At 44.6% G+C, this 12,071-nt stretch overlaps 1 protein-coding gene across 2 annotated transcripts in view; it reads left to right on the forward strand.

Moving 5' to 3' along the window:
• The first annotated feature begins 8,625 nt into the window (after positions 1-8,625).
• The window catches only part of LOC124009664 (receptor-type tyrosine-protein phosphatase N2-like), a 160,885-nt gene continuing 157,439 nt past the window's right edge, over positions 8,626-12,071 (forward strand). For both annotated transcript variants that reach the window (XM_046321691.1, XM_046321692.1), the window contains exon 1: positions 8,626-8,815. In XM_046321691.1, the coding sequence (XP_046177647.1) occupies positions 8,740-8,815 (76 nt within the window). In that variant the 5' untranslated portion in view covers positions 8,626-8,739. The remainder of the gene's footprint in view (positions 8,816-12,071) is intronic.

Genomic DNA, 12,071 nt, shown 5'->3' on the forward strand with positions numbered 1-12,071 from the left:
CACTCCAATGTTATTGTTCATTTTCTTAATATTTTCTTAACTCTTCTTGAACTGCACTGTTGGTTAAGGGCTTGTAAGTAAGCATTTCACGGTAAGGTCTACACTATTTGGTGCATGTGACAAATTTTGATTTCATTTCAAATTTGCATACCGCCCCAACAGATCCACAGATGACGCAATCTCAATCGTGCTCCACATTGCCCTTTTCCACCTGGACAAAAGGAACACCAATGTGAGAATGCTGTTCAATGACCACAGCTCAGTGTTCAACACCACAGTACCCACAAAGCTCATCACTAAGCTAAGAACCCTGGGACTTAACACTTCCGTCTGCAACTGGATCCTGGACTTCCTGACGGGCAACAGCCCATCTGCCACGCTGATCCTCAACACAGGGGCCCCTCAGGGGTGCATGCTTAGTCCTCTCCTGTACTCCCTGTTCATTCACAACTGCATGGCCAAGCATGACTCCCACACCATCATTAAGTTAACTGACAACACAACAGTGGTAGGCCTGATCACCGACAACGATGAGACAGAGTGCCAGAGTGCCAGGACAACAACCTCTCCCTCATTGTGAGCAATACAAAGGAGCTGATCGTGGACTATTGGAAAAGGAGGGCCGAACAGGCTCCCATTAACATCGACGGGGCTGAAGTGGAGTGGGTCGAGAGTTTCAAGTTCCTTGGTGTCCACATCACCAACAAACCATCATTTTCCAAACACACAAAGACAGTCACGAAGAGGGCACGACAACATCTTTTCCCGCCTCAGGAGACTGAAAAGATTTGGCACAGGTTTCACCGGACTGATGACACTCTCCTCAAAACGCCTGCACTGCAGCATACTCCTAGCCAACATCTCTCTCCAATATCCCTACTCAAACTGCTCCATCGACTCCCAGACGGTCTCTGGCTCTCTGCTCGGCTCGGCTGACCGCCCCTTGTGCCTCCCCCCCAAAAAACGTGGGGTTGCCCTTGGTCTGTTTGTGGCAGCGGACCCCGGCGTCGTCGCTGTCCTCCTTTACTCCTCGGAGACTCCCGCCAAGGAAGGGTCTCGCATCCACCTAGTATCTCTGCCCATGACCAACTCTCCTTCACCTCCTGGGCACGCTGCTTGGTCCTGAGTAGGGGGATATTCTGTCACGACCGTCGTATGAATAATTGGACCAAGGCGCAGCGTGAGTAGAGTTCCACATTATATTGATAGTGACATTCCAAAACAACAAAGATATATAATGATTGTGAAATACGTAGCGCACATAGGCACTCATACAAAACAATATGCCACATAGCAGGTAGGAAAATCACACTAAGTATGATCCCCAATTTAGAGGTAACGATTATCAGCTGCCTCCAATTGGGAACCATACACACATCAAATATAATACCTAGAAACCCCCCTAGTATATAGGCGTGACAGACCTATATACTAGGTGGTGTCAGAGGAAGGCCCCCAATTTTTTAAGACTACACCTGTTGTATTTGGTGCATGTGACAAATAAAATTGGATTTGTCAATACCTAAGCCTAGCATCACTGAGACCAGGAGACCACACTGTCTGTGCTGAGCCCAGCAACATCCTAGTTGTGAATGAATAAACACATATTAGACAAAGAAGAAAAACACTGAATAAATGCCTTATATATTAGCATTGGCTTATAATACCTTAAAACAGCCTAACTACAGATAGTGTACAGATAGCTATTGACTTATGTGTACTAAAAGACAATCTAAGGACTTTTTTAGGCTATGGCAAGTTAGTACCTGTCACATGTGTTCCTCGAATCCCCCCTTCCCTGATGAAGTGGTAATAGCCCGCTATTTCATACCATATAGAGCAAAAATATTAACTCTTTAAAAAAAAGCGAGTTTAATTGACTCCAACCTAAATGTATGTAAACTTTCGACTTCAACTGTTTCTATAATTTCGACCAGCCCACACAACTAAAAGATGGTTCAACCAATGCCAGATGGCCAATCTGCCCCTTCACCTACCCTTTAAACCCCCTATACTCTTTTGAGGCCCCTCTTTTAATGTCACTGAGGTCTCTTCTTCTTCTTGGGAGATAAACTAATGGGCAACTTGGCATTGTTATACGTAACCCTAAGTATAATGGGATGTTAATCGTGTAATTAACTCAAGAACCACACCCGTGTGGAAACACCTGCTTTTCAATATACTTTGTACCCCTCAAGTGGTTCCTTGATTTTGTCAGTTGTGTGTAAGACATCGAATGAAAACTGTCTCTGGAGTGAGGCTCCTATCCTCCTCTTGTTCCGAATTGGTTTGCCATCTCTATGTACTTGTTTATCTTATGCCTTAAATCCACAAATATTCAGATATTTAAAAGTACATTATTTTTACAATTACCATGTTTGAGAATGTCTCCTTATGTCTTTTAAACGATAAAGATTGTTTGCTGTTTACACAGCAACAAGCTGTATATTACTTTGACTCCTTGGAATTTGTGTGTCATATTGTTTTCATTCATTTGAATGTCTTACTGTTTTCATTTACTTCAGCTATATCACTGCAAATGAGTCACAGAAGATGCCATTTGAGGGATGGTTTTGTAAATGGTGTATGCGTCAGTGTGATCAACATGATTGACTCACCTGATCTGAGATTGTTTTACCATTTGTATTACCTTGGTTGACTTTTTATTTATCTGGTCCTTAGTTTCAGAGAGAGGGAGGGATGTCAGTCAACTCAAACCACCTTAAACGTTCTCAATTCCCACCTTTCTCAGCTGTTTCTTCAAGGTCTTCTACATATTAAAGGTTCTCTATCTGAAGATCATGGAATGAGAGAGGAATGAGAGAGGAATGGAATGACTGAGGAATGGAATGAGAGAGGTAGCGATGGAATGAGAGAGAGAGAGCAATGGAATGAGAGAGAGAGCGATGGAATGAGAGAGAGAGCGATGGAATGAGAGAGAGAGAGCGATGGAATGAGAGAGAGAGCGATGGAATGAGAGAGAGAGAGCAATGGAATGAGAGAGAGAGCGATGGAATGAGAGAGAGAGAGATGGAATGAGAGAGAGAGCGATGGAATGAGAGAGAGATGGAATGAGAGAGAGCGGGAATGAGAGAGAGAGCGATGGAATGAGAGAGAGAGAGCGATGGAATGAGAGAGAGAGCGATGGAATGAGAGAGAGAGCGATGGAATGAGAGAGAGAGAGGAATGAGAGAGAGAGCGATGGAATGAGAGAGAGAGAGATGGAATGAGAGAGAGAGAGCGATGGAATGAGAGAGAGAGCGATGGAATGAGAGAGAGAGAGCGATGGAATGAGAGAGAGAGCGATGGAATGAGAGAGAGAGCGATGGAATGAGAGAGGGAGCGATGGAATGAGAGAGAGAGCGATGGAATGAGAGAGAGAGAGCAATGGAATGAGAGAGAGAGCGATGGAATGAGAGAGAGAGCGATGGAATGAGAGAGAGAGAGCGATGGAATGAGAGAGAGAGCGATGGAATGAGAGAAGAGAGCAATGGAATGAGAGAGAGCGATGGAATGAGAGAGGAATGGAATGAGAGAGAGAGCGATGGAATGAGAGAGAGAGCGATGGAATGAGAGAGAGAGCGATGGAATGAGAGAGGAATGGAATGAGAGAGAGAGCGATGGAATGAGAGAGAGAGAGCGATGGAATGAGAGAGGAATGGAATGAGAGAGAGAGCGATGGAATGAGAGAGAGAGAGCGATGGAATGAGAGAGCGATGGAATGAGAGAGGAATGGAATGAGAGAGCGATGGAATGAGAGAGGAATGGAATGAGAGAGGAATGGAATGAGAGAGAGAGCGATGGAATGAGAGAGGAATGGAATGAGAGAGCGATGGAATGAGAGAGGATGGAATGAGAGAGGAATGGAATGAGAGAGAGAGCGATGGAATGAGAGAGCGATGGAATGAGAGAGAGAGCGATGGAATGAGAGAGCGATGGAATGAGAGAGGAATGGAATGAGAGAGGAATGGAATGAGAGAGGAATGGAATGAGAGAGGAATGGAATGAGAGAGGAATGGAATGAGAGAGAGCGATGGAATGAGAGAGGAATGGAATGAGAGAGAGCGATGGAATGAGAGAGGAATGGAATGAGAGAGCGATGGAATGAGAGAGCGATGGAATGAGAGAGGAATGGAATGAGAGAGGAATGGAATGAGAGAGAGCGATGGAATGAGAGAGTGATGGAATGAGAGAGAGCGATGGAATGAGAGAGAGAGCGATGGAATGAGAGAGAGTGATTCATGCTAGAAAGGTAGATCTAATGTTTGGGTTTTCCTGGAACAAATGCTGTCAGTTGGAACTTTCTGTAAATGTCCTCATAGTATACATGCAGTAGGCCTACTGTTATTACTTCCTAAATTATAACAGAAGGCATATATTGGCATTTCATTTGGCACATTCATTCTGCTGTTCATTGCTTTTCAAGGCTTAAAATCCTCCTTTAACCTGTCTCCTCCTCTTCATTTACACTGATTGAAGTGGATTTAACAAGTGACATCAATAAGGGATCATAGCTTTCACCTGGATTTACCAAGTCAGTGCATTCGGAAAGTATTCAGACCCCTTGACTTTTTCCACATTTTCTTAAGTTAAAGCCTTATTCTAAAATGTATTAAATAGTTTTCCCACCTCATCAATCTATACACAAATCCCATAATGACAAAGCAAAAACTGGATTTAGAAGTTTTAGCAAATGTATTAAAAATAAAAAACTATCACATTTACATAAATATTCAAATCCTTTATCAGTACTTTGTTGAAGCACCTTTGGCAGCGATTACAGCCTCGAGTCTTACATTTACATTACATTTAAGTCATTTAGCAGACGCTCTTATCCAGAGCGACTTACAAATTGGTGCATTCACCTTATGACATCCAGTGGAACAGCCACTTTACAATAGTGCATCTAAATATTTTAAGGGGGGGTGGGGTGAGAGGGATTACTTAACCTATCCTAGGTATTCCTTAAAGAGGTGGGGTTTCAGGTGTCTCCGGAAGGTGGTGATTGACTCCGCTGTCCTGGCGTCGTGAGGGAGTTTGTTCCACCATTGGGGAGCCAGAGCAGCGAACAGTTTTGACTGGGCTGAGCGGGAACTGTACTTCCTCAGTGGTAGGGAGGCGAGCAGGCCAGAGGTGGATGAACGCAGTGCCCTTATTTGGGTGTAGGGCCTGATCAGAGCCTGGAGGTACTGAGGTGCCGTTCCCCTCACAGCTCCGTAGGCAAGCACCATGGTCTTGTAGCGGATGCGAGCTTCAACTGGAAGCCAGTGGAGAGAGTGGAGGAGCGGGGTGACGTGAGAGAACTTGGGAAGGTTGAACACTAGACGGGCTGCGGCGTTCTGGATGAGTTGTAGGGGTTTAATGGCACAGGCAGGGAGCCCAGCCAACAGCGAGTTGCAGTAGTCCAGACGGGAGATGACAAGTGCCTGGATTAGGACCTGCGCCGCTTCCTGTGTGAGGCAGGGTCGTACTCTGCGGATGTTGTAGAGCATGAACCTACAGGAACGGGCCACCGCCTTGATGTTAGTTGAGAACGACAGGGTGTTGTCCAGGATCACGCCAAGGTTCTTAGCGCTCTGGGAGGAGGACACAATGGAGTTGTCAACCGTGATGGCGAGATCATGGAACGGGCAGTCCTTCCCCGGGAGGAAGAGCAGCTCCGTCTTGCCGAAGTTCAGCTTGAGGTGGTGATCCGTCATCCACACTGATATGTCTGCCAGACATGCAGAGATGCGATTCGCCACCTGGTCATCAGAAGGGGAAAGGAGAAGATTAATTGTGTGTCGTCTGCATAGCAATGATAGGAGAGACCATGTGAGGTTATAACAGAGCCAAGTGACTTGGTGTATAGCGAGAATAGGAGAGGGCCTAGAACAGAGCCCTGGGGGACACCAGTGGTGAGAGGGCGTGGTGAGGAGACAGATTCTCGCCACGCCACCTGGTAGGAACGACCTGTCAGGTAGGACGCAATCCAAGCGTGGGCCGCGCCAGAGATGCCCAACTCGGAGAGGGTGGAGAGGAGGATCTGATGGTTCACAGTATCGAAGGCAGCCGATAGGTCTAGAAGGATGAGAGCAGAGAAGAGAGAGTTAGCTTTAGCTGTGCGGAGCGCCTCCGTGATACAGAGAAGAGCAGTCTCAGTTGAATGACTAGTCTTGAAACCTGACTGATTTGGATCAAGAAGGTCATTCTGAGAGAGATAGCGGGAGAGCTGACCAAGGACGGCACGTTCAAGAGTTTTGGAGAGAAAAGAAAGAAGGGATACTGGTCTGTAGTTGTTGACATCGGAGGGATCGAGTGTAGGTTTTTTCAGAAGGGGTGCAACTCTCGCTCTCTTGAAGACGGAAGGGACGTAGCCAGCGGTCAGGGATAAGTTGATGAGCGAGGTGAGGTAAGGGAGAAGGTCTCCGGAAATGGTCTGGAGAAGAGAGGAGGGGATAGGGTCGAGCGGGCAGGTTGTTGGGCGGCCGGCCGTCACAAGACGTGAGATTTCATCTGGAGAGAGAGGGGAGAAAGAGGTCAGAGTACAGGGTAGGGCAGTGTGAGCAGAACCAGCGGTGTCGTTTGACTTAGCAAACGAGGATCGGATGTCGTCGACCTTCTTTTCAAAATGGTTGACGAAGTCATCTGCAGAGAGGGAGGAGGGGGAGGGGGAGGAGGATTCAGGAGGGAGGAGAAGGTGGCAAAGAGCTTCCTAGGGTTAGAGGCAGATGCTTGGAATTTAGAGTGGTAGAAAGTGGCTTTAGCAGCAGAGACAGAGGAGGAAAATGTAGAGAGGAGGGAGTGAAAGGATGCCAGGTCCGCAGGGAGGCGAGTTTTCCTCCATTTCCGCTCGGCTGCCCGGAGCCCTGTTCTGTGAGCTCGCAATGAGTCGTCAAGCCACGGAGCGGGAGGGGAGGACCGAGCCGGCCTGGAAGATAGGGGACATAGAGAGTCAAAGGATGCAGAAAGGGAGGAGAGGAGGGTTGAGGAGGCAGAATCAGGAGATAGGTTGGAGAAGGTTTGAGCAGAGGGAAGAGATGATAGGATGGAAGAGGAGAGAGTAGCGGGGGAGAGAGAGCGAAGGTTGGGACGGCGCGATACCATCCGAGTAGGGGCAGTGTGGGAAGTGTTGGATGAGAGCGAGAGGGAAAAGGATACAAGGTAGTGGTCGGAGACTTGGAGGGGAGTTGCAATGAGGTTAGTGGAAAAACAGCATCTAGTAAAGATGAGGTCGAGCGTATTGCCTGCCTTGTGAGTAGGGGGGGAAGGTGAGAGGGTGAGGTCAAAAGAGGAGAGGAGTCTTCTTGGGTATGACATTACACATCCCAACAGCATGAGGCTGCCACCACCGTACCAGGTTTCCTCCAGGCATTCAGGCCAAAGTTCAATCGTGGTTTCATCAGATGCAAGAATCTTGTTTCCCATGGTCTGAGAGTCCTTTAGGTGCCTTTAAGCAAACTCCGATCAGACTGTCATGTGCCTTTTACTGAGGAGGGGTTTCTGTCTGGCCACTCTAACATAAAGACCTGATTTGTTGAGTGCTGTGGAGATGTTTGTCCTTCTGGAAGGTTCTCCCATCTCCACAGAGGAACTCTAGAGCTCTGCCAGAGTGACCATCGGGTCCTTGGTCATCTCTCTGACCAAGACCCTTCTCCCAACTGCTCAGTTCCCTGGGTGGCCAGCTTTAGGAAGCGTCTTTGTGGTTCCAAACTTCTTCCACAGGTGGACCCCAATCAAGTTGAAGAAATATCTCAAGGATGATCAATGGAAACAGGATTTTATTTATTTTTTATAATGTTTTTTTATTTCACCTTTATTTAACCAGGTAGGCTGGTTGTGAACAAGTTCTCACTTGCAACTGCGACCTTGCCAAGATAAAGCATAGCAGTGTGAACAGACAACACAGAGTTACACATGGAGTTAACAATTAACAAGTCAATAACACAGTAGAAAAAAAGGGGAGTCTATATACATTGTGTGCAAAAGGCATGAGGAGGTAGGTGAATAATTACAATTTTGCAGATTAACACTGGAGTGATAAATGATAAGATGGTCATGTACAGGTAGAGATATTGGTGTGCAAAAGAGCAGAAAAGTAATTAAATAAAAACAGTATGGGGATGAGGTAGGTAAAAATGGGTGGGCTATTTACCGATAGACTATGTACAGCTGCAGCGATCGGTTAGCTGCTCAGATAGCAGAAGTTTGAAGTTGGTGAGGGAGATAAAGGTCTCCAACTTCAGCGATTTTTGCAATTCGTTCAGGATGCACCTGAGCTCAATGTTGAGTCTCATAGCAAAGGGTCTGAATACTTATGTACATACATTTGCAAAACATCTAAAAACCTGTTTTTGCTTCTTCATTATGGGGTATTGTGTGTAGATTGATGTGGAAACAAATGAATTTAATACATTTTAGAATAAGGCTGTAACGTAACAAAATGTAGGAAAAGTCAAGAGATCTGAATGCTTTGCGAATGCACTGTATGTCATGGAAAGAGCAGGTGTTCTTAATGTTTTGTATACTCAGTAGGTATTGTTGTGTGCGTTCAATGATGTGCTGGCTGCGCTCTCTGCACGTGCGCTTCTCCTTGACGTCAGCTAGGAGGGGCCAAAGCGGTTTCTGTTGCGTTCTTAGTGCTGATCATCGTAGTGAGGCTGACTGCAGGAGCTGAGACCCAAGAAGCTACTGCTTGAAACGCCCTGCATCCTCCCCTACCTTCCATCTCCATCTCTCTCTCTATCCTGCATGTGAAGCATGGATTCGATTTACATTTTTCTCGTCCTACTTGTTTCCCAAACCTATTTTCCAGCCTCTGCAGACAGGAAATTCGGTGAGTAGCCTACATCTATTTATCTGTGATTATGAAGGATCATAATGTTCCCACAGCTGCGAGGAGACGCACATATGGTTATTTTGGGTCTCTGTCAATATTTTATTAGGCAGTCTGGAAAGGCACTGAATAGCCTACGAAGATATGGAAGATATAACGACTATATCTATAATGGGGGCAATTCGGTGTAATAAAGCCTAATGACAAGAAAAATGTGCAAGAAATATAGGCCTATATTATTGTTTACGCCTGTTGTTTACATATACGTTTTTAACATGTGCAGGCCAGCACACCTAAAGTGTTTTCTACTCTTAAATGATGACTATTTTAATAGCCACTGGGTAGCCTAACAGTTTTCTTATTGGAATAAATGCCATTATTTAGGATACAGTATAACCTTTTTTTTGCAGGGAGAAATCGCAGAGAATCACTGTAGGCCATCAGGATGTTTGATGTCTTTCTCTCACTAAAATGGTGAGGGTCAGGGAAAAGTATTTTTCAATGTTGGGTGCGGGACCGAGGTAAAATTCGCTTTATATTTTATTTAAGGTGGATATTCGGTTTTCTCTTGTCAATAGCTATTGAACCAACCATTCCATGACTTTGAAGATGCTATATTCTGAATCAGGGGTGGATGGAGAGCAATCCACACTTTGTATTATTTATTTGTAAAATATTTTGGATTGCAGTCGTCAACAGCTTTTACACAAAGTGCGCATGACTATGAAAAGGATATAATCTGAATTGAGGGAGAATGGAGAATAACCATAGGTTTTTTGTTAATTCAAATTTCAATATACATTTTTTTTCTTCCGGCTTTCAAACTTCAATAGCTCTTACACGAAGTGTGCTGTGGAAAATGCTATATTCTGAATCAGGGGAGGACGGAGAAAAAAACACGTTTTTGTTGAAGTAAAAAATAAATGTAAAAAGCCATGTGTTTTTCTCCATCCTCCCCCGACTCAGAATATATCATTTTCAATGTCATGTCACGCTTTGTGTAAGAGTTATTGGAGATGTAAATATTTTATTATGTGTGGATTGTTTTCCATCCACCCATGATTCAGAATATACCATCTTCATGTTCACGCATGCTTGGTTCAATAGCTATTGACAAGAGAGAACCGTATTTCCAGTACAAAACAAATTATACCTCTAAGAGAGCGGGCCACTTTATTATGTAACCTTGATAAGTGCTGCTATGGTGACTATGGTGACCAGAAAAATGGTAGCTATGCTGCTCATTGGGAGGAAAACCAAAACAGTATTACTTTCTAAATCTTCCAAAACCTATTTGTTTGTAGCCATATCTATTATTATAAAGATAAGCATTTTAAGAAGAGAGATGAAAATGAATCACATTGTAGAACACCTCCTCCTTTTAGTATTATATATGGGTATAGACTAATAGGTATCTATATTAAAGGCTATGTAATACAATACTCATCCCATGGAAACCATGTTTTTCATATCAAACAGTATCTAATGATTATTCCGGTGGAAAAGTTCATCTAAGGCCTCTCTGTGTGGTGATGACTTCCATTTACTTCAGTTTTCAGTCGTTTGCTGTTCAATGTGATGTTGTAGCCTCATAACGTTTTGTAATTGCATGTGCGATAACTCCATCATCCAGGTGGAGAAGGTCAATTAGCTGTCATTAATGCCGTGTGTGTTTTCCCATCGACTTCACTGACTTACCCTTGTTTGACGCACACCAGAATTGAGGGAATTGTTCCGCATGCTAAAAGTACAGCAATAGCATACGGTGTACAGTGTCCGAACAGGTGTCAAGACATGTACACAATGCCATGGACTAATGTGTAACACGTACCGTGACGCTGCTTTTACACCTGTGCAGTACCTCTATTATTACTCTAGTAATGTTGTATAAACATGTTGTCACCATGGACCTTAGCAATTACTGTATTACTACACAGGGATAAGAGCAAGTTACATAAAGTGTCACCAGCTCACTCTGACTGTTCTACCTCCTCAATAGCATTTTCTCTATATTATGTACTATATTGTACAATACGCTGCCTTGCCTGTCTCACTCAGTTTTGACCTTATTGATATTGGATGTACTGTAGGGCCGGTATCCCAGACACAGATTAGGTCTAGTCCTGCACTAGATTAGGCTAGATTAGGTCTAGTCCTGGACAATCTCTATTATAGTGTGCCTTTTAGTCTGGGACTAGGCTTAATCTGTGTCTGGGAAACCCTCCTGTAATGTTCAGGACAAGCAGAATGTTATTCTTGGTTGCAGTTAGTGGAGTGTTTTGATGGTCTACCACCACATTCAGAAGTGATGCTGTCAAGGTTTAACGTTTCATTTTCCTCTGTGTCTTGGCACAGCGTACAGGCTTGTGTAAATTGTAGATTTGTAGATTATTGGTAAGGTGAGGGACAATATTACCCTTTCTAATGAGGCAACTAAGATGTCTAGATCTTTCCTGACCCATATGAGGATGTGGATAGGGCATTAGCTTTGATTCCCCTGTAGCTACTAGCTAGTATCATTTGACAACAGTAAAATCTGTTACGCTCTTGTTTTTGCTGCAACTGAGCCCTACTATGACTATATACTCGAGCCCACGTTGCCTGTGTCAGATTTTGTATCATGTGGTTGAGTGACTGCTGTCCCTAACAGCTGGTGAAGCTTCATTCACTGATTGCAACCCCAATCACCTGTGTGCCATGTTTAAGTTCACATGAACTTCAGTGTAGGCTTCAGATAGTATCCCTCTGTTTTCTTCAGTTCCATGCCAAGTGAACACGACCTTGCTGTAAGAACACAGTCACCTTGTTCTTGTTGTGCTGCTACACACAATGTTATCTCACTGTGTTGTGTTCACTTCCTCTGAGGCCAGACAGACGACTCCATTTGAAGGCAGCTAGCTATGGGCTCAGAGAGGAAATAACGACGAGTTATTTACAAGCTCTTGGGTTTATTTTTGGATGCCTGGCCTCGACTGTCTGAGTCACTTTTACTTCCTGTGTCAGTTGATCAAAAGCATTTCTACATTAGCTGTAGTGTCACTTATGTGCGGTTGCTGATTTACAATCTGATGAAGAGGCCTAGTGGCGAACTAAAGAGCCACATTGCACTTAAGTTGTCGTGTTGCTTTTTTAAGTCATTTGTTTCTTCCTGGGTTGGTTGCTCAAGTTGAAAGCATACTTGGATCCATTCCCCAACGACAGCAGGGAGAAAGAAGAGCCAGCGTCATCATCCCCACTGTGTCCATAGTGACTGGGA

Source organism: Oncorhynchus gorbuscha, linkage group LG22 (genome assembly GCF_021184085.1).
Source record: "Oncorhynchus gorbuscha isolate QuinsamMale2020 ecotype Even-year linkage group LG22, OgorEven_v1.0, whole genome shotgun sequence".
Classification (NCBI taxonomy): domain Eukaryota; kingdom Metazoa; phylum Chordata; class Actinopteri; order Salmoniformes; family Salmonidae; genus Oncorhynchus; species Oncorhynchus gorbuscha.